General features: G+C 39.7%; 1 protein-coding gene across 1 annotated transcript; it reads left to right on the forward strand.

Annotated features, from left to right (window-relative positions):
* The first annotated feature begins 11,327 nt into the window (after positions 1-11,327).
* Positions 11,328-12,020, forward strand: LOC112733768 (uncharacterized). The gene has a single exon (XM_025782852.1). The coding sequence runs from the start codon at positions 11,328-11,330 to the stop codon at positions 12,018-12,020; it is 693 nt and encodes a 230-aa protein (XP_025638637.1).
* The last annotated feature ends 11,574 nt before the right edge of the window (positions 12,021-23,594 follow it).

A 23,594-nucleotide genomic window follows, 5' to 3' on the forward strand; every position in this document is an offset into this window, starting at 1 on the left:
GATCTCAGAATGGACTATCTTAGGTATCTTCTATGATGGTCTATCTGAGATGTCCAAGATGTCTTTGGACCATTCTGCTGGTGGATCACTCCACTTGAAGAAAACGTCTAAAGAGGCACAAGAACTCATTGAAATGGTTGCAAACAACCAATTCATGTACACTTCTGAGAGAAACCCTGTGAACAATGGGGTAGCTCAGAAGAAAGGAGTCCTGAAAGTTGACACTCTGAATGCCATATTGGCTTAGAATAAGATCTTGACCTAAAAGGTCAATATGATCTCTTAGCATTTGACTGGAATGCAAGCTGCAGCTGGCAACACTCAAGACACCTCTTACGAAGGAGATGCTTATGATCCAGATCAACCCACAATGGAAGAGGTGAATTACATGGGAGAACCCTATAGAAACACCTACAACTCCTCATGGAGGAACCATCCTAACTTCTCATGGAAAGATCAACAGAAGCCTCAACAATTCTTCAATAATAAACAAGGTGGAAGTACCCAGAATAGGTTCAACAATAGACCACCATTCCCACCTTCTCAGCAACAGATGGAGACATCTAAGCAGAGCCTCTCTGACTTGGCAACCATAGTCTCTGAACCTTCTAAGACCACTCACAGTTTCATAACAGAAACTAGGTCCTCCATCAGAAATCTAGAGGTACAAGTTAGTCAGTTGAGTAAGAGAATCCCTGAGACCCCTCCTAACACTATTCCTAGTAACACTGAAGTAAACCCAAGAGAAGAGTGCAAGGTCATCACTGCATAAGTTGAGGCCGAATTTGAAGGGGATACTCTGGTATTAAACGCCAGTAAGAAAGTCCCTACTGGGGGTTCAACGCCCAAAGAGGAGCCATCATTGGCATTGAACGCCAGTAAGGGAGTCCCTACTGGGCGTTCAACGCCCAAGGAAGAGTCATCATTGGTGTTGAACGCCAGTAATGGGGCAGTAGGGCATTGAACGCCCACTAAAAACTTCCTCTTGCAGAAATGAAGGCAACTAAGTCTCATGAGGAGACCATAAAAGTTCCATTGAATACCTTGTTACAAATTATAGATTATGAAGATCACTCCTCCTCTGATGAGGAAGAGGAAATTAGGGAAGAGCAATTTGCTCGGTACCTAGGAGTTCTCATGAAGCTGAATGCCAAGTTATTTGGAACAGAGACACTGGAGGAAGAACCTCCAGTGCTCATCAAGGAACTCAATACCTTGGTTCAAAAGAAATTGCCTAAAACGCTGCCAGATCCCGGACGCTTCCTAATTCCTTGCACCATAGGCACCATTACCTTTGAGAAGGCTCTGTGTGACCTAGGGTCAAGCATAAACCTCATGCTTCTCTCTGTAATGGAGAAATTGGAAATCTTTGAGGTACAAGCTACAAAAATCTCACTAGAGATGGTAGACAAGTCAATGAAAAAGGCATATGGTCTGGTAGATGATGTCTTAGTAAAAGTTGAGAACCTTTACATCCCTGCAGATTTTATAATCTTGGATACTGGAGAGGACGAGGATGAATCTATCATCCTTGGAAGACCTTTCCTAGTCACTGCCAATGCCATCATTGATGTAGCAAAAGGAAAGCTAGTCCTGCAATTGCAGGAGGACTGTATCTTACTCAAGATACCTAACCCTAATTCTCCCTCTGACAAAAGAGAGACAATTGTGCAACACTTAGTGTTCCAACCATCTTTCTCAGTGCAAGGCTATACAGAATCCCCAGACACCAATTCTAAGTTTGGTGTTGGGAGGTCATCTTCAAGCACTGAGAATAAAGGTACTAAGAAGAAGGTACCTAAAGGCTGGAGGGACAAAAAAATCCCCACTGAAGGCCTCTCACCTGGCATGAGAGTTGTCTTCACTGACAATCCAGTTATTCCACATACTGTGAACAAGATCCTGTCTCAAGAACATGTGGAGCTCATCCATGAGAGAACAGACAAGAAGTTCACTGTAAGGGGCAAAATTCTGAGCCCCTATCCATCTCTGTAAGGAGCTAACCGTCAAGCTAGTGATGTTAAAGAAGCGCTTGTTAGGAGGCAACCCAACCATAATTAGTTATTTCTGTTTTTCTTTAAGTTTATTTTACATAATTATTTCTTTAAGTTTGTGATCATGTGCAGTAGTTAGAACAGGAACAGAGACAGTCAGAACTTGAAACAGAACACCCTGGAGCAGATACCTTGCTGGCATTGAACGCTAGACAAGGAGGTGATACACTACTATTTTATGATATATTTTGGATTGAATTGAGTGGGTTTTGTCAACTTCTCTCACACTTATTCATGTAAATTGCATGTATTTCATTTTCTTCCTAATTTTGTGCTATGATTGAAAACATGCTTCCTAGGCCTTAAAATTATTAATTTTTAATTCTTCTTTGTACCATTTGATGTTGTGATGTGTTTGTTAAGTGTTTTTAGGTTTACAGGGCATGAATGGCTTAAAGGATGAAGATGAAGCATGTTAAAGTGGAAGAAACACAAGAAACTAAGGAGCTGAGAAGTGAGGAGCGACGCACACGCATGGCTAACACGTGCGCATGATGTGGAGCATCTTACAGCGACGCGTACGCGTGACAGAGCGTCACATGCTGCACTTAACAGAACTCGCTAGGGTAATTTCTGGGCTGATTTGGACCCAGTTTCAAGCCCAAAAACACATACTAGAGGCAGGGGGCAAGCTGAGACTGAACACACTTCACTTTCACTTTAGTTTTAAGTTTTAGTTTTGAATTCTAGGGAGAGAAATAACTACTTTTCTCTAGGGTTTTGATTTCTTAGTTTTGCCTTGGATTGGATCTTGAGAGAGCTGCTACTACCTTCTATTAAAGTCATCATCTCTATAGTTTGCTTCTCCAATAACTCAATTACTCTTTTTCATTTAATTGTTTTGAGTTCATGTTTGGATATTGTTATTTTTGAATTTTATTAATGCAGTAAAGTATTTTTGTATTTATTTCTATTGCTTGTTTGATTCGTATTGATTATCATTTGTGCCAGTTTTAATTTAATTAATTTCTCAAAATTACCATGTCTTTTATTTATTCTTATTATATGTTATTGAAAATGGCATTCATGTTAATGACTTAAAGCTCTCAACTTGGCTTAGGGGTTGATTAATTGGGATCCCTTGAGTTGTGATACTCAAGTGTTGATCTGTAATTGGAAATTGCTGGCTAACTCAATTTTCACCAACTCTAGTCCTTCCCTATGAAGTGACTAGGACTTGTGAATCAGAGTTAGTGACAACCACTTGACTTTCCTTCAATTGTTAGAGGATAACTAAGTGAAAGCAATGAACCTTTACTATCATACTTGGGAAAGACAACAAGGATAGAAACCCCAATTATCTCCCCTAACCAAGGCCTTTTATTTCAAATACATAACATCTCTTGTTATTTGCTCATTGCGTTAATTTCTAGTTATTTATTTTTCCATTCTCAACCTCAAAAATATTCGGAAAAACCCTGATCAATAAATTGCACCATTGTGTCAACTCTTAGGGAAACGACCCGGGATTCTACTTCCGGTTATTTATTTTTATTAACTGTGACATGATGAGTCCATATTTTTCGATATATTTTGACTTGATTTGGATGGATTCTAGCACATGAACTCACACTTAAGCACCCAAATAGCATACTTTTGTGTTTAATCCCTGATTTGATCTTAAATGTAAAAACATGCGTTTTAATGCTTAGATTAGTGATTTTTAATTCCACTTTTATGTCATTCGATGTCGTGATATGGTTTGTGAGTGATTTCAGACCTTGGAGGCAAGAATGGATGGGCAAAAGCGGAAGAAAGCATGTACAAGGGAGAAAACAGGAAGAAAACAAGAAAAGCACACACTGCGAAGTATGTGTGCGCATAGCCCTGCGTGCGCGCGCACAAGCAAAAATTTCCATGTGTGTGTACGCATGAGCACTTGTGCGTACGCACAGGTCAATTTTTAGCCGAGTGTGCAGACGCACACATCTGTGCATCCGCACAGGTCCCTGCACATGATTTCATTAATGAAACACGTGCTGTGCGAATTTGGAGGCCCTTGCTCATTTTTGGAAGGCTGAAATGCTATTTTGGAGTGCTATATAAAGGAGACTTTAACACTTATCAAAGGGGGAAGCATTGAAGCATAATTTTTACATATTTTTGCATAGTAATTAGGAGTAGGAGTAGTGTAGAGTAGAGAGCTCTCCTAGGGTTTATCAATTTCCATTGTAGCATTTTATAACAAGCTTGATTTTGAATTTACTTCTTCAATTGTAAGTACTCTCAATTTCCTCTTTAATTAAAGCAATTTTACTTTCACTTCCTTTTGGTTCAAGTTACCTTGTTCATATTTGCAATTTTGTGTTACTTGAAGTTTTGATTAATGAAATTTATGTTTCATGCTTCCTTTATGTTTGATTGCTTGTTTATATTTGGTTTTGTTGATAGTTGGTGATGAACCGAATTCATACCCCATTATAAAATTTGTGAATCCGTTCTTTTGGCAAGCGCACCAAAATTATCGTCAAGTAATAACCCACAGTGGAGTGGGATCATATCCACAGAGATTGATAGATTTGAACAATTTTAATCAATTGGTGAATTAGTCAAGCTAAGCAGAATAGATTGTGATTACAGAATTATAAATGTGCAGAAATATAAATGACTCAAAAGTAAAGAAAAGTAGTAAATAGCAGAATTGAAAATGGCAACAAAAATAAAGACCAGAAACTTAAATGACTTAATTGTAAATGGGAATGGGGAATTGCAGAATGTAAAGAAAGCTATAAAGAAAGTGGAAGATAAGAATGGGGGAATTCATTGAGATTAGGAGATGTTGTCTCTTTGGATTAAATCTAGCTCATATCCTCTTCAATCATGCAACTCATTGACCTCTTGGCAATCATGATTGATTGAGCCCCATTCCCTTGGTGACTCAATCTCTTAGATCTTGATCAATAGCCAATTCCTTGGCCTAATTGCTCATGAAGAGAGATATGCTTGGTCCCTGATTATACCACACATCATCATAGGTCCAAGTAGAGGGAGGATTTTATGTCACCATATCCAAACACCAAAACCCAGATCCTACTCAAGTGTGAGAAGGGATTTCTAGCATGATTTCATGTTTCCTTTTCCAAAGTTCCCATGAAACCCATTTTGCATTCAACCCCTTTTCCAAGGTGATTGAACACTAGCATGAAGAACGAAATTTCTTCTAGCAAATCAAAGAGAAGATGAAGAGAAGAAGAAATTCACTATCATTAATCCATCAAGTACAACAGAGCTCCCTCTCTCAATGAGAGGGAATTTAGCTACTCATAGCTCAAGAAAAAGTAAAAGATGGAAAAAGTGAATCTAACTATGCTTCCACTAATAGCTCAACTGCTTAACCCCTTCTTCAGTACTTCCAAGGGGGTATTTATACTACTCCTAGCACTAGCAAATTAAAAAAAAATACAAAAGTGAAAGTAAAATTACATTTTGGAGGGAAAATAAACTCATAAACGTGATCTCACAGCTGGCGTGTGATTGGCGCTTCAGTGGCATGCCACGCCTTACTCTGATTCTGCCTTGGTGTGCCACGCCCAATCCTCAAGTGGCACGCCTCCCTTCACTGACCACCCTGGCGTGCCACGCCTTCGAGCCCAAGTGGCACGCCCATGCCTTTTTAAAGATTTGGATAGCCTGGCGTGCCACGCCTTCGAGCCCAAGTGGCACGCCCAGGCCTTTTTAAAGATTTGGATAGCCTGGCGTGCCACGCCTTCAAGCCCAAGTGGCACGCCCAGGCATTTTTAGCTTCTGGAAATTTGAACTAGCGTGGCACGCCCAGGGTTTGGCATGCCACGCCCATGCTATGTGCTTGATCTATCTCTCTGGAAAGTTGTATTAATGTGGCACGCCCAGGGCTTGGCGTGCCACGCCCTTCATGTGCTTGACTTCTCTGCTTGGCGTGCCACGCCCAAAACTCAAGTGGCACGCCCAGGTCTTCTCTTGGGTGATTGGTGATGATGGTGTGCCACGCCTGAGACTCAAGTGGCACGCCCAAGTGATTTTTAAAGCTGGCGTGCCACGCCTTCGATACCAAGTGGCACGCCCATATGGTTGGCCTTGTTTTTTCCTCTCTGGAAAATATAACCAGCGTGCCATGCCCATCATTTGCCTTGGTTCTAGTAGCTGGCGTGCCACGCCTAGCATTCAAGTGGCACGCCCAGTTGCGAATCTTGAGCTGGCGTGCCACGCCTTCGACACCAAGTGGCATGCCCAGCCTTTACTTTGGCCTTCTTTGTACCTTGGCGTGCCACGCCCAGATGCTCAAGTGGCACACCCAAGTAAGGGTGGAAGCTTGGCGTGCCACGCCTTATTGCTCAAGTGGCACGCCCAGCCTTTTTAGCCTCCAACTTTCTCTCTGGAATTTTGTACCAGCGTGCCACGCCAAGCTGCTCAAGTGGCACGCCCATTCATTTGTGTCCTTCTTAGCTTGGCGTGCCATGCTTGGTTCCTCAAGTGGCACGCCTAAGTGATTTTAGAGCTGGCGTGCCACGCCCAGCCTGGCGTGCCACGCCCCTTTGGTAGCCTTCATTGTTGCTCTCTGGAAAGTTGTACTGGCGTGCCACGCCAGTGCAATTTTGTGGCGTTTTCTTTAAGTGGTACGCCCAGCTTGTTTTGTTGTTTTCTTCCCCCTTTTGATATCTTTTTCACCTGAAATTCAGCACAAACTCATTTCAAAGCAATGTACTATAATGTTCATCAATTAATGCATGAATTGCAATGATCTAATGAGATTATACCCTTTTATGGTCTTTTTTATGCAAGAAAAAAGGGTAGATGATGCAAGTCATCAGTTGGTTATAGTTTGCCATTTTACTTTGCAATTTTTCATGTTTTACTTTTATGCATACAAGGTGTTTGTGAAAATGCCAACTCTAGATTTTGAGTAGATTTTCCCACCTTGGCTTGTGGTTTGAGTTCCTAGGATACTAGAGTCATAATGTCTGACATTTAGTGATAATTCTTGGGTAGTTAGTTGACTCTTGTTTCCATTGACGCTAGCCTTTTATCAACTAGTTTGGTAAGTTGGTTAGGACTTATGGATTAAGGTCAATTATGCTTGCTTGACTTACTCCTCGATGGTTGGGGTTGACTAGGCGAGAGTGACTCATCATAATTACCATAGTTGTGGTTATGGCAATGATAGGATTCCTTGGATACTCATTCCCAAGTCAAGGCTCTTTATTGCGTTTATAGCATTTTTACTAGTTTTGATCCTATTTACCTTTGCTTGCATTAATTTCCAATTTTGATCTTTTCTTAGTTCTTTTATTACTTAGTTCTTTTAATCTTTAGTTCTTTGATTACAAAACCCCTTTTGTTCTCTTAACAACCGAAAGCGTAACATTTCATTTACATTCCTAGGAAGAACGACCTGAGGTTGAAAGACTCTCGGTTTAGATTAGAAATTGTAAACTTTGATCGAGTGTTACTTGTTGGTTGAGAACTATACTTGCAACGAGGTTATTTCTCCTTTACTGAGAAGGAATTCTCAATTGACGGATTCGCTCACATCATGACACAATTTAAATTGATAGTGGGAATTTCGTCGGTTAAAACTGTACTTGCAACGCTGTTTTATAAGAAATTCTTAACCGACATTTTTCTACCCATCAATTTTTGGCGCCGTTGCCGGGGAGTTGCATATGTGTGCTAAATTATTGGTTGGTGTAAATATTTTTATATTTACATAATTGCATTTTTTTATTTTATTTTATTTTATTTTTTATTGGTGTGTTTTTTGTTTATTAGTAGTAATTATTATTTATTTTTCTTAGTATATTGTATTACCATGAGCTCTATTTTCTTGCATTGAATGATGCGTTCATTACCGAATCCAAGCCTATCCGCATTTGATCTTGAGATTAAAAAGACTATTTCACGTATTAGGCGAGCTCGGCGTCGATTAGCCTCTGAGGGTGGTGAAGGGGTTTCGCCCAATTCACCAGTCTTATCTGAGGTTGAGTCTGAAGCGTTATTTGAGCAAGAAACTAGTTCCTCTCCTACTAATTCCATTGACGTCTCTTCTGTTGATTTAAGTGCAGATACTATGGCAGCTCCAAGAAGAATTACTCTCAAGGAAGCAGGAGCTCTGGATTTTACACTACAACCATATCAAGCGCGTCATCCGAATTTGACTGCTAATTTTGAACTGAAGACCGCATTGATTAATCTACTGCCTAAATTCCATGATTTACCTGCTCAAGAGCCTATCAAGCACCTTAGAGATTTTCAGACAGCTTGTTCAACTACTAGGCGGCATGGTGCGGATGAGACTGCCGTTTGGCTATATGCCTTCCCATTTTCTCTTGAGGGAAAGGCAAAGGAGTTGTTCTACACTCAACCGGAAGCTGTTGTTACTAATTGGGATCTGCTTAGAAGGGAATTCTTGGACAAGTTCTTTCCAGCAGAGGTTACAAATAGATTGAGAAAGGAAATTTCCTGTATCATCCATGGTGAATCAGAGACTCTCTATGAGTACTGGAAACACTTCAAGAATCTCCTCAACTCATACCCCATCACATGATTGACCAGTTAGTGTTGATTAGCTACTTCTGCCAAGGTATGAAGCCTCGAGACAAGACCCTCTTGGATGCTGCAAGTAATGGCTCTCTGACAAAGTACAAGATGGCGACAGAAGCGTGGCAACTGATCAGTGATCTAGCTGAGTCTACCCAAAATGCAAGGCAAAGGAATAATCATCCCAAGGCTGTTGTAGAAGTTTCTTCTAGTAGTGAGATCGCTGCTCTTACCAAGACTCTGGGAGAGATGACCAATATACTCAAGCAGCTCCAGCTCAATCAACAATAACCTTCGCCTCCTCCACAGTAACAATGTCAACAATTAGTCCCTCAAAGAGTGTGTGAAATATGCGCTTGCTATTCTCACTACACTGATGAATGTCCACAACTCCAAGAGAACAACACCTTGGCGGCTACCAATGTTTATTACAATCGTCCGAATCAAGGGTACTATCAACAAGGTGGTAATTATAATCAAGGTGGTAACCACAACCAAGGTTGGCAAGACAATCCCAACCAAGGATGGAGAGACAACTACAACCAAGGAGACAAAGACAATGGTGGAAATCAAAGGTAGAACAACAACTATCAACAAAATCGGTATCAATAAAACCCTCCATACCAATAGCAAAACTAAGGCCAAAGATACCAACCACCTCACCAAAGGCAAGCCCAAGCACCTCAACTCAACCAAACACAAGCCCCTCAAATTATCTACCCTCCTTCTTCCTCCAATGATGAGATGCTTCGCTCTCTTATGCAAGGACAAAAAGAGTTTCAAGCCACAGTTGCCTCTAGCATCACCAGTCTTACCTCCAATCTACAAGCTCTTATATCCCGTATGTACCCGTCCTCTACCTCTAACAATCAACCTTCAAGCTCTAGTACACTTTCCTCTCAACCTTTACCTAACCCCAATGGTGGAATCAATGCCATCACTTGAGGTCCGGTACTACATTGCAAGAGAGGAGTCCCGAGGAGCCAAGCTCAAGAGAAGACATTCAAGATGAAGACGTTGTTGATGTAGAAGATGTTGAAGAAGAGGATGAGGTACAAGATGCGGTTGAAGAAGAAGTTGCTCAACCAAGGAATGGAATATCTAAGGAAGACAATGTTGTGAAAGAGGCTATTCCCATTCCTTTTTCACACCTTGCTAGGAGGACTAAAAAATAAGTGGAGCTAGATCCCAAGATGGTGGAGATCTTCAAAAAGATTGAGGTAACTATTCCCCTTTTTGATGCTATTTGCCAGGTTCCTAAATACATGAATAAGGAAAGGATTCATGATTTAGAAGCTATTCCTTTGGGTAGCTCGATTTCTGCTCCTATGGGTGCTATACCGGAGAAATGTGGTGATCCTGGTCCTTGTATGGTTACTTGCACTATAGGGGGTGTATAGTTTGTTGACTGCATGTGTGATTTAGGTGCATGTGTTAGTATTATGCCATTATCTGTATATGATGCTTTAAAGTTTCCACCGTTGAAAAGGTCGGCAGCCCGTTTTGTTTTGGCAGATAAGAGCATAATCTCAATGGTTGGCATTGCGGAAGACGTCTTGGTGAGCATTAAGGGGTTGAATTTTCCTATTACATCTACTGCAGAAGGACATAGAGTTTGACTTGAGTGAGGACTGCATGGAAGCATTTGATAAGCTGAAGATTGCCTTGACCCAAGTTCCTATTGTGAGAGGGCCTGATTGGAGTAGGCCGTTCAAGATCATGTGTGACGCATCTAACTATGCGATAGGAGCGGCTGGCTCAGCGCGAAGGTAAGGACCCATACATTATTGCTTATGCTTCTAAAACTTTAGATGGTGCCCAGTCTAATTATACTACCACTGAAAAAGAACTTTTAGCTATTGTTTTTGCTTTGGATAAATTCCGAGCTTATTTACTTGGAACCAAGGTGGTAGTATATTCAGACCATGCAGCCTTGAAGTACTTGTTAGCTAAGAAAGAGTCTAAACCAAGGTTAATCCGTTGGATATTGTTATTGCAAGAATTTGATTTAGAGATCAAAGATAGGAGTGGTTCCCAGAATTTGGTGGCAGACCACTTGAGTTGCCTAGAACATATTAAAAGTGACTCCACTCCTATCAATGACGCATTTCCACTTGATAGCTTGCAAGGAATATCTGTGGTGGCTCCTTGGTATGCACCCATAGCTAATTATTTGGTTAGTCGTACCTTTCCTCCAAATTTTTCTAAGCATCAAAAGGACAAGCTTAAAAGCGAGTCCAAGTATTACATATGGGATGACCCATATTTGTGGAGATGTGGTGCTAACAAAATAATTAGAAGGTATGTGCCACAATCCAAAATCCAGTCAATTTTAGAGGCCTGCCACTCTTCTGAGAGTGGTGGCCACTTTGGTCCTCAAAGGACTACAAGAAAAATTTTAGATGCGGATTTTGGTGGCCCACACTTTTTAATGATGCTAATGTTTTCTGTGACTCTTGCCACCAATTCCAAAGGTTTGGAAATATATCCAAGAGGGATGAGATGTCCTAACAACTTATGTTGTTTTGTGAAATTTTTTATGTTTGGGGTATTGACTTCACGGGTCCATTTCCAAACTCGAATGGTTTCTTATACATTTTGTTAGCTGTTGACTATGTTTCTAAATGGGTGGAAGCAATTCCTACCCGTACTGATGATACTAACATTGTTGTTTCTTTTATTAGGAATAACATTATTTGTCGCTTTTGATCATCACGAACAATCGTGAGTGATCAAGGCTCTCATTTTTGTAACGGAAGAATGACGGGTTTGCTGAAGAAACATGGCATCATTCACAAGGTGGCGACAGCTTACCATCCCCAAACGAATGGCCAAGCCGAGGTGTCTAATAGGGAGATCAAGCGTATACTGGAGAAGATTGTCAAACCTCATAGAAGGGACTGGAGCTCTAGGCTTGGAGATGCGCTATGGGCCTATTGCACTTCTTACAAGACACCCTTCGGCATGAGTCCATTCCGCCTAGTCTACGGAAAGGCTTCTCACCTTTCGGTAGAGGTGGAATACAAAGCTTACTGGGCTGTGAAGGAATGCAACTCAGGATTGGGAGGAGACGGGATTGAAAGAAAACTACAACTAGAGGAATTGGAGTGCCTTCGACTAGAAGCGTATGAAAACTCAAGGCTCTACAAAGAAAAGGTGAAGGCAGTCCATGACAAGAACATCAAGAGAAGAGAGTTTAGAGCTAGGGATCAAGTCCTTCTCTACAACTCAAGATTGAGGTTAATACCAGGCAAGCTGAGGTCAAGGTGGGATGGACCCTACGTGGTGAAGAAGGTGGAACCATACGGAGTTGTCCACCTAAGCCACCCCTCAAGTCCCACCTTCTTCAAAGTCAATGGTCACCGTTTGAAGCTGTATCATAGTATGAAGGTGAAGAACAACAAGGAGCTGGAGATCTTCCTCTTGAAGGATCTAGCAAGGGAAGAGGACTGAGCTTATAGACCGTCCAACTTAAGGATGTTAAAGAAAAGTGCTAGGTGGGAGGCAACCCACCGTGGTATGATCTTTCTTTTTTTATATAATTCTATTTTATTTATGTGCTTCTATTTATTTCGTAATTTTGTCTTTGATTAATTTTTACTCAAGCATATTTCCATTTTATTCAGAAAAAAAGAGGTGTATCTGACACGTAAGCGTCAATGACGTGCACGCGTCATATGGAGGTTCGCTCTCTAGTATGATGAGCAGAGAGTTACGCTGGAACTGTGCGGGAGGGGTGCCTGGTGCACAACCTACCCCACGCGTACACGTGATCCACATGTACGCGTCACTAGCCATTTTTTGGCTCCATACGTGTACGTCAGCGACGCGTACGCGTGGTATGAAAAATCGGCGTCTTTTGGTACATTGAATAGAGAGTTGTGATGGTATAAGGCTGGAATTGTGCATCTAGCACAAGTAGAAGTCACACGTACGCATGACCGACGCTTATGCATCACTGAGATTACTGCTTACCCATGTGTACGCGTGGGCGACGCGCACGCATCATAAGCACCGAATCACTTAATTTAGCGTGCCGCCCAGACCTCTTTTCTTTCACTCTTCTCTTCTTTCTCTAATCCTAATACTTTTTCATTCTTTTTCTTTCTTCCTTCTTACTTCCTTCTTCTTACCTTCTCTCACCACCACCGGCGGACTACCACCGGAGACCACCACCTCCGGCAGCCACAATTTCCTTTCCTTTTCTTTTTCTCTTCCTACTCATCTTCTCTTATTCTTACTCCCATTTATCCCCCTATTTTTATCTTCTTTTTAAGGTTTCTTTTCTTCCTCTCTTCTACTCTTTAATTCTTCTTTTATTTCTTGCACTTGACTATTTTATTTATTTTTAATTGCATATTAGCTTTGTCATTTGTAATTTTTTTTTTCATTCTTTTATCTTGCATTTTTATGTTGGTGTTGGAGTTTTATTTGGGTGATTATTTTGCTATATTTTAGCTTGTTTGTGTTATGAGGTGTGATTTGACAATTAGCATCTTATTTTGGGTATCCTATACACCTGGATTGATTACCTTAATTCCTATTTTTAATTTGCACACCAAGTGTTTGTGAAAAAGCTCTCACGATATTTTGATTTATTTTCTATTTTATTCTTGTAGCTTAATGCCTCTTTTTCACAATCCTTGCAATCCATGTGTATTGAGTTTAGTATTCATTAATTGTCATCCTAAAATTGCTCATTATTTTATTGCATGTGACTATTATTGTTGATATTGATGCTTGAGCTATTCTTTTCATGCTTGTTACTTGCATGCTTTTATCCCTCTTGCATCTAGTTGTTATGATATGCCTTCATGATTTTAATTGATGTCTTACTTGCATGTTGTAGCTACCATGTATTTAAGGCACTATCTTTTTCTTTGGTATTCATTTTCACTTGGACTTTCTTCCTTCTGGTTTTTAGCTATCTAAATTTGACATTCCTTCTCTTTCTTCCTTCTTCAGGATGGCCATCAAGAGAGGAAAAGAGAAGGCTTCTGACATGACACTGGCGAAGAAGGGAACTAAAAGAGCACCGGCTAAGGCGTAACCATCCACAAGCGTCAAGCCACCTACTAAGCGAGTGAAGAGTACCATCCGAGTTGATAAAGTGGAGAAGGCATTTCCCGTACGGGACTCTGCATGATTCACTAACCGTTACTGTGAGTAGATATTTCCCGTCTTAGCAGAGAGAAACTATCATAATGAGCACCTCCTCATTCTTCTAGCGCATTTCATTGACTTGGTGGTCCCCCGCATTGAAAGGAGACAGTGGGGATTCTTAAGGAGGTAGCCGCGAGAAGCCAATCTCTTTTGGGTAGTTGAATTCTACACCAACTATCACTCGCATACCCTGCAGTCAGTCTATGTGCGCCAAAAGCATGTCTTTGTCTCCGAAGGTGCCATTCAGAGAGTACTTGATCTTTTACCTAGTCTGGAGGGGATGGATGCGTATCAAGAGGCCCAGCTTGAGCGCCAGACATACCAGTTTGACTGGAACAGCGTCCTGAGAGTCATCGCCGAACCTGACAGCAATTGGATCTATGGGTAACACCGGACTTGTCCCAAGAGCATCTCTGCCCAAGCACTCATCTTCGAGGCTCGCGTGTGGGCACAGATCATGTCCCACAACATATTTTCAAGCACTCATGAGTCCACTTTCACTGCTAACATGGTCGTTCTCGTCTGGTGCATTCTCATAGAGCAACCTCTCAACTTGCCAAGACTCATTCAACAGGTTATGGGCCGGGTGCAAATCCCGGGTAACCTACCTTTTCTCACATTGGTTATAGACTTGGTATCTGTAGCAGGAGTCTCCTATCGAGCTGGGGATACGAGGACCATGATTCCTAGGGCTGACGAATTTGTTCTGAATGGGAAGTATATCAAACCTCCAGCACCATCTGTGAGCCGGAATGAAGGCCTGTCCTTCGACGCCCCTTCATCATCCGCTTATACAAAATCCACACCTCATGCACTACCACCACCCACCAATCAGTTGCTACTCGAGATCCTTGAGAGGTTAGACCGGCAAGGTCGGTGGATTGAGCAAATAGAGCGCCGCAACAAGCGCCGATACAACTACTTGAAGGAGCTCGCTGTTAGTACTCACCCACATCCGGAAGAGCCCGATACCCCGGAATCCACTTCACATGACAGCATGGGGAGCCATGACAAGCCGTACAATTGAAGTGATGATTCCAACCCCACTTTGCTCATCACTGATGGCAGGACCGTGCCAAGCCTTAAGTGTGGGGAGGTCGGTAACTGACTTCTGAAGGTAACATCTCTCTTTCAACACCAATATTTAATTTTTCTTTTACATGAGTAGTAGTTGCTTGCATTTAGGTACTTATTGGTTGAAGTGATAAATTCTTTTTCAAGACACTATTTTATAGCATTTTACTAATTTGAATTAAAATTTTTTGTTAAACTTGTTTGAAGATATTTAATTCGGAACATGGTCTTAGAGATCGAACACACAAAACCAATGAGATTTTGAACCTATTTGATTGGTTGCATTTTATCAACCAATATTTTATTTTGGTGTGTGTTGTTCTCTCTAAAATTGTGATCTATATCTTACTTGATTCTATATTTCCATGGTTTGATGTATGCATATACTTATGTAGGCCTTGTTTCACTTAGCTCACATATCCATATGGCCTTACCCTATCATTACCCTTTGCAACCCCATGTTGAGCCATTTTACCCCATTTATTCTTTATTTTAGCACATCATTAACTCTAAGCGTAAAACAATAAATGTCCCTAATTTGAATCCTTGATTAGCTTAGACTAGTGAAGTGTACATGAATTAAGTGTGAAAAAATTGAATTGGGGAATACATGTTTAGGAAATTGGGTATTCTATATTCCTATATGAAAATGTGAAAACAGTTGGGCACTTGTTCATACATCTAGCACATTAATCATATACATTAACTCACTGAAAAAAAATAAAAAAAAAACAAGAAAAAAATATGAATAATAAGAAAAGAAAAAAAAAGAAAGAAAAAAGAGAAAGCATTAAAAAGGGGACAAAATGCCCCAAGGCTAATAAGTGAACTAATGCATATGACTTGTACTTAAAAGATATCAAGGTGCATGAATTTGTGGAAAAATAGTTAATGGATGGCTAGGCTTTGCATTGTGATAACATGGAATGTCTTAAGTTAGGTGGGAGGTTTAGGTTAATCAAGGATTCAGATTTTTGTCCACTTAACCAAATACATTCCTACCTTGACCCTAACCCCATTACAACCCTTGAAAAGACCTCTTGATATGTGTATTTGTGCATTAAATTGTGTTGATTGGTAGAAGAAAAGCAAGCCTTAGAAAGCAAGATTAGTAGAGAACCGAGAGAATCGACCCATAAACACTTGAGTGATTAGAGTGTATACACTTCCAGTGAGGGTTCGGTGCTCAAGTCTTTGTTCCCGACTTTCATGAGCTTTCTTCTTGCAAGTTTACTTGTTCTTTATTTTGAGATTTAAATTAGTGGAATTCACTTATGGTTGTTCATGGAGAATTTGTTTACTTTAAACCATGTAGGTAGAAGAATTTTAGCATGTAATTGTATTTGCATAGATAGGTTGCATTGCATGAGTCTCACCTTTTTTTCCTTCATTCTTTTGGTCTCCTTGAGCTTAGCATGAGGACATGCTAATGTTTAAGTGTGGGGAGATTAGATACCCCACTATTTTATGATATATTTTGGACTGAATTGAGTGGGTTTTGTCAACTTCTCTCACACTTATTCATGTAAATTGCATGTTTTTCATTTCCTTCCTAATTTTGTGATATGATTGAAAACATGCTTCCTAGGCCTTAAAATTATTAATTTTTAATTCTCCTTTATACCATTCGATGCCTTGATGTGTTTGTTAAGTGTTTTCAGGTTTACAGGGCATGAATGGCTTAAAGGATGAAGAGGAAGCATGTTAAAGTGGAAGGAACACAAGAAACTAAGGAGCTGAGAAGTAAGGAGTGACGCGCACTATGCGTGTGCGTGATGTGGAGCATCTTTAACTATCTTTATCATCTTATTTTCTCAACTAATTTTTGTTTGCTTTTGTTAAATTTTCTATTTTCATGGTATTTATTATTGAAATACTTATTCTTGATTGTCTGACTAGAATAGTTAATTGACCATTGTTTGCTTGATCCATTAATCCTCATGGGATCGATCCTCACTCACATGAGGTATTACTTGATACGACCCAGTGCACTTGCTGGTATTTTGTGGTTTATAAAATCCGCATCATTTAGCTTGATGAAGAAAGTTGACTATCTCATTATATCCCTTGAACATCCACTTATCAAAATTTCAAATCTCTCTTTTGTTTTTGGATGTAAGACAAACTTGCAACATCTTTTATGAAACTTTTGGTATCCAAATTCTTTTAGATCTTTTTATGTTAAATTTTTTTGGTTGTCAAAGAGCATCATGAACAATCTTATAAACTTTATCACTAATTTTATTTTCAAAAATAAAGCATTGAGGAGAGGAGTGACCAACTTGATTACACTTGCTGCAAGCGTTTTTCTTTGCTGAATATTTCACATCACAAGGAGGATTATTATTTTTGAAAGAAGTTGCCTTTTGGTTCCTTTTGAAAACGTTCAGTTATTTTGTTTTGAAAGAAGAAGCTTTAAAATAATTTTAAGAATATATTCTTTTTCTTTTTCATAGTCGATACCAAATTTTATAAATAGAGGCCTTTGACTAACAAGAACTTTGTCCAAGTTTTCATATCCTTGAGAAAATTTTGCTAAGTTTATTTTTATCAATGAGATCAATTGATGCAGTAGCCAAATTCTTCAATTTAAGTTCCTCTAGTTCAATTTTTAAAAGCTCAGTTTCTTTATTTAAAACACTAGAAGATTTAGCCACAATCATTGATTTTTGAACTTATTGTTCTCCAATTTCAAAGCTTCATTTTCTTTCTTGCATTGTCCTTTGGAATTTACAATTAAATCATAAACAATAATATGCAATTCACTAAGTGATAGTTTAAAAAAATTTAACTCATTAATATTATCGTGATCAGCCATCAGACAAACATGATCTTCATGATAAGATTTTTCTCCTTCATCATCATTTTCTAAGTCATCCCATGAGGTCATCAACACTTTTTTTTTGTGTGAACATTTTGCCTTGCAGTGACTTGGTTCATTGCAACAATGACAAATGACTTTATAAACTTTGGACGATGAACTTTTGCCTCTGCCCTTTTATTTTATTAGCTTTCTCAATCTTCTAGCAGTGAATTCCATCTTATCATTGGATAGACTATCTTCAGATTCTTCTTCTTTTGATGTGATTCTTGATTTAAATACCACTCCTATTTTCTTGTTATCTTTGCTCAGATGTGTAGATTCACAGTCTAGCAATTTTTCTCTTACTTCATCATAAGTATTCTTGTTTAGATCATTAGCTTCAGATATGGTAGTCATGGTCTCCTATTGCTTGGTAAGACTTTAGTGTTCTCCCATTGCATCAAGATTTTTGACGATGATGGAGAACCTTGATGCACCACTATTTCGTGGTGCATTTTATGCTGAATTGATGGGATTTTATCACCTTTTCTCACACTTATTCACTAAAATAGCATGATTTTGTATATTCTCCCTAATTTGTACTTAAGAGTGAAAACATACTTTTTAGGCCCTTAATTGGTTAATTTTAATTCACCTTTGATTTCACTAGATGTCTTGATGTGTGTGTTAGTGAATTCAGGTTGAAAAGGCTAGGAATAGATCAAAGGAATGAAGAGAAAAGCATGCAAAGTGGAGAAATCATGGAAAATCAAGGATTTGGGATGTATTCATCAACGCGCATGCGTAGCAGACGCGCACACGTGGAATATGAAGTCGCTAGGCGACGCGTCAACGTGACATGACGTGTACACATGGAACACAAATTGCCAAGCGACGCATACGCGTGACCCATGCGTACACGTCGATGCTCGCACGTGACATCATTAAAGTGAAAACGCTGAGGCGATTTCTGGGCTTCCCCGGCCCAAATCCAACTCATTCCAGAGCCTATTATATGCAGAAATCAAGAGGAGTCAAAGGGGGAGGGATCACATAATTGAGTTTTATCATGATTTAGTTAGTTTCTAGAGAGAGAAGCTCTCTCTTCTCTCTAGAATTAGGTTAGATGTAGATTAGGATTTTTTAGATCTAGGTTTAATTCATGCTTTGATTTACTTTTCCTTTCTAATTTCTTGTTCCTCTACCTTTGCTTCTCAAGTTTAGTACTTTAATCTTTGTATTTGTTTACTTTGATGTTGATGCACTCTTGTTTCTTCTACTTCTCTTTAATGCAATTTATGTTTGGTTTCGTTTATTGCTGATTTGCTTTATTGTTGTTAATTCCTTGCAATTAGTAGTTGTAGATTTACATTTCTTGCAATATTATTTCACTTTCCTTTTATGCCTTCCAAGTGTTTGATTAAATGCTTGGTAGGATGTTAGAGTAGATTTTTGTGTTCTTGGCTTGGGATGGTAACTTAGGTGAAATTGAGTTGCTAATATTGAAGTGTTGATAATTGGTGTCCATTGACTCTAGCTTCCACTAAGCTAATTAGTGAGTGGTTAGGACTTATGGATTAGGGTTGGTGTAGCTCATTTGACTTTCCTTCACTTGTTAGAGGATGACTTAATGAGATTGATCCTTACAATTATCGTGTTGTGGTTAGTAACAAGGATAAAGATCATTAACCATCAACCCTTGCCAAGACCGTTTTATCATTTGAGTTTCCTTTACCTTCTTATCATTTATCTTTCATGTCTCTTATCCAAAACTCTAAAATATACATTTCATAACCAATAGCAAGAACACTTCCTTGCAATTTCTTTGAGAGATGACCCGAAGTTTGAATACTTCGGTTATTTTTATTGGGGTTTGTACTTGTGACAAACAATTTTTTGCATGAGAGGATTATTTGTTGGCTTAGAAACTATACTTGCAACGAGAATTTATTGTGAAATTATAAACCATACAAAAATCTCTTCATCAAAATGGCGCCGTTGCCGGAAAATATTTCATTGCATCAATTGATTCATTTTCCATCATGAAGAATATTTCATATTCCTTTAAAAGCATGTCAACACGGGTTTCTCTGACTTGTTCAATTCCCTCATGTGTGAGTTGCAACTTTTCTCTGAATTCCTCAAAGCTAATGGTGTAATACATCATATTGATACTTTTGGTGTTTACCTCCACTTTCTTATCTTCTTCAACCGTTTATTCGGAATCTTCTTTTGGAACAATATTGTCGTCAACATTGCGTTTGGTAGGAACATTTGAGTCATTCACAATGATCTTTCATATGTTGTAGTAAGTTGATTGCACGAAAATCCTCATCTTTTCTCTCAAATAAGAATATTTGGTTCTATTGAAGAAAAAAGGTCTATAACATGATTGTCCTTCGATCAGCATGTAAGCCACAAAGATGTCTATAGATCCTTTACTCCAAGCTATTAAGTTTTCCCCTTGAGCCTAAGCACTGATGTCAATTGAAGGTTTTCTAGTGACTTGTGAAGGAGGGTTAAATCGAGAAAACACAAGTAATAACCACTTTTACAGTTTATGTAGCAGAACTAATAAATTAGGAGAATATTTTGGTTTTTGTCTCTTCCCGTAATAATAGAACAATGCAAAATGGAAGTTGCAGAGAATAGGGATACAGAAGAGTAACACCACGATATATTTCCAGGTTCGACCACAAAGTGCAATGTGACATACGTCTAGTCTCCACCACAACAATGGTAGAATTTCTACTATAATCAAGATTGATTACAAACACCAATTTCCAAGAGACTCACACTCTTATAACACACCTGTTCCGAGGGTTACCTGAAACGGGGAGGTTGATCTCGGTGAGATCTTCCGGACTGATCGGGGTTTTCGTGTCCGACTTGTTGGATTGGGAGGTGCTGCTGGTCTTCGTCACAGGAGGGGGGTGGTACCTGCAAGAGACTCCGATGCTTAAGTCAGTACGGGCTTTAAGAAGGTTTTTTGTGGAATTGGAGAATGAGTTATACCTGGGTGTTCCAGTGTATTTATAGCAGTGTTGAGTGACCTTCCTTGAGATAACTTTGTTATCTTATATTATCTTTTGTGGTTGAGATCACCTATCTTTTGGCCAGCCGCCTTCTGGTAGGCGGTGACTCTTCTTTCTTGGGCCTTTTTGGGCCTCTGTGATGATTTGTCCGAGCTCCTTATGAAGAGGTCGGCGGTCGACCAAACTTCAAAGAGGTCGGACGCTTTGTCTTCGTCCAACCCGGACCTTATAGCTCGGTCCAGGATATGAACAGTGCTCCTGCTTGAACTTGGACCTTTCCATGAGATCGTGCTTTCGGAGCCTCGATCTCTTTGGGGAAGTCGTGTTCAAGCATCTTGTCCGGTCTGCTCCTCTGTTCGCGAGTTTTGCGTCATTTAAATGCCGTTTTGAAAATACGAAGCGTTTTTACTTTCGCTCCTTTATTGCTGCGTTTGTTTCTCGAGGGGGTTGCCTCCTTGGGAATACGCACGCGCTTTTAATGCCTATTGATTGGGCAATTCTTTTATGCCGTTTCTTTTCCCTCTTTGCAATTTGAAATTGAAAAGGAGTTTTATTTTTTCAGTTTCTTGCTTTCGACTGTTTCGTTTTCATTCTTCTGGAGAGAAGGCCTTTTTCTCTGGTTTACTTTTTTGATTCGCCCTAAGCTTTCTTCTTTCTTTTAAAGCTTCAAAACTTTTGCTGGTGTGGACCATTCATGCTTTGCCGTTCATCTGTTGTTGCTTCTTTTCTTCCTCGCAGGTTGGTGCTCTGCTTCGTACCCTTTCATTTTTTACTTGCTTTTGATTGTAGTTCTTCTTTGTGCTTTACTCCTGCATGTTTTTTCTATTTGCACAAAGTTTTGATCTTGCTGAGCTTTTCTTGAAAAGGTTGAGGCTTTCTGGTTTTGGATTTTTTTGTGTTTTTGTTTGCTAGAAGGGTTAGGGTTTTGATTTCCGTTGCTTTTCCTATATGTTTCCTCCTTTCTGTATCTGCATTGCCTCCAAAGGTTGCCCCTGGGGTTTAATGGTGACCATCGAGCCTTGGGACGCCCTTTTCGTTGTTGTGTTTTGTTGGTTGCTAGTTGTATTTCTGTTTCTGTCCAAGTAACTTGGTAGTGACCCTTGTTCCGTTTTCTTGCTGTAGGTGTAGCTTTTTATGTCTTCACGTAGAAATATTGTTGAAATGTCTACAAAGGTCCCCCCTGGTATGGCTGACTGGTTAGATTCTATAGTGTTGATGTGTGTTACTGTGGCCGATCCGGAGTATTGTGAGAAACTTAGGAGGTTTCATAGGATCTGTAGTAATGAGGGAAAATCAATTCCACACAAACTAACCGGCAAGTGTACCGGGTCGCATCAAGTAGTAAAACTCACGAAAGTGAGGTCAATCCCACAGGAATTGATGAATCAAGCAACTTTAGTATGGTGATTAGTCTAGTTAAGCTAATATTGATGAATTGAGTGAAATTGGATTGACAGAAAGTAAATTGCAAGAAATATAAAGTGCAGAATGTAAAGAGCTTGAAAAGTAAACGGCAAGAAGCTTAAATAACTGAAACTTCAAGTGCAAGAAATTAAAAGAACTGAATCTTAAATTGCAAGGAATGTAAATAATTGAATCTCAAAGTGCAGGAAGGTAAAGGTGCAGAAACTTAAAAGGCACGGAAACTTAAATTGCATGAATTATAAAGGGAATTGGGTACATGAAACTAAAACAGAAGTGGACAATGTAAATTGCAGTGAAATAAGAGAGATCTAAGTTGAAGAAATTCAAAGAAATTGATTCATTAGGGATTGGAGATATTATAATCCTTCATGAATCAACTAGGTCTCAACTCCTTTCTCAATTATATGGGTAGATCTATGGCAAATTGAAATTGATTGGATCCCAATTCCTTGGTAATCCAATCTCTCTAATCACAATCAATCTTGCCAATTCCTTGATCCAATTTTCATGAGAAGAGGTTAAGTGCATTTCTCTCATCCATAAGTCACACTAACTCTCAGGATCTCAATTCCTCTCGAATGGTGTTGATCAAGAGAGTAGTGAAGGATAGAGCTCCAATTCTAATACAAGTGATTCCCCTTTCGAGGCTTACACAAGTATTCAATTGAATTTAACCCCCTTCTAGAGTGAGAAATTCACAATCAAAACAGAAGTTATCCTATAGCTACATAAATGAATTCAGAAGAAGAAGAATTTCATTGATTCATTGGAATTACAATAGAGCTCCTCCCCCTAATGAATTTTGGGGTTTAGTTCATCATTGCTCTAATACAAAACAAAAAAGAAAAAGTGCAGAACATGAAGAACAGAAGGAAAATAAAATGAAATTTAAGTGCAGAGTCTCTAGCCTTCCCGATCTGCTAGCTAACCTCCTAATGAAATCAAAATTCTCCTCTATTTATACACTCTCCAATTCAGTCTTCTAAGTACTTGGATTGGGGTTTTTGGCCTTTTTTGATGCAGGTCAGAATGGGTCTGTATTGGTACTTCAATGCAACTTCAGGAGAATGAGCGTTCTCAAAGAGAGCGCAGAGCTCATTCATCGACGCGTAAGCGTCTCCTGCGCGTGCGTGTCCTTGCTCGCTGAGTACTCATCACGCGTACGCGTGATACACGCTGGCGCGTCCCTTGGTAGCGCTCACTTTCAGAACGTAGCATTCTTGCCAAGAACGCTCCCCACGCGTACGCGTCCTTCATGCGTATGCATGGATGTCAAATTATCAACTCCCCGCTTCCGCGTCATCCACGCGTATGCGTGCTTCTTCAAAGATGCTACACTCACGCGTATGCGTCCCTTACGCATACGTGTCAATGGCCAAAGTTAAGTTCCAGATTTTGAAATTGTCGCGGGCTTCTTTGAAAGAGAACGTAGCATTCTTTTGTAACGAACGTTAATCACACCTACGCGTACGCGTCACGCGCACGCGTGGATCTCCCAAAATCCTTGTTCTATGCGTGCGTGTCCTG

This window comes from Arachis hypogaea, chromosome 13 (assembly GCF_003086295.3).
Source record: "Arachis hypogaea cultivar Tifrunner chromosome 13, arahy.Tifrunner.gnm2.J5K5, whole genome shotgun sequence".
Lineage (NCBI taxonomy): Eukaryota > Viridiplantae > Streptophyta > Magnoliopsida > Fabales > Fabaceae > Arachis > Arachis hypogaea.

Bases quoted from the DNA above. Each gene is read 5' to 3' on its own strand.
- LOC112733768 (XM_025782852.1), top strand. From the start codon at position 11,328: ATGACGGGTTTGCTGAAGAAACATGGCATCATTCACAAGGTGGCGACA.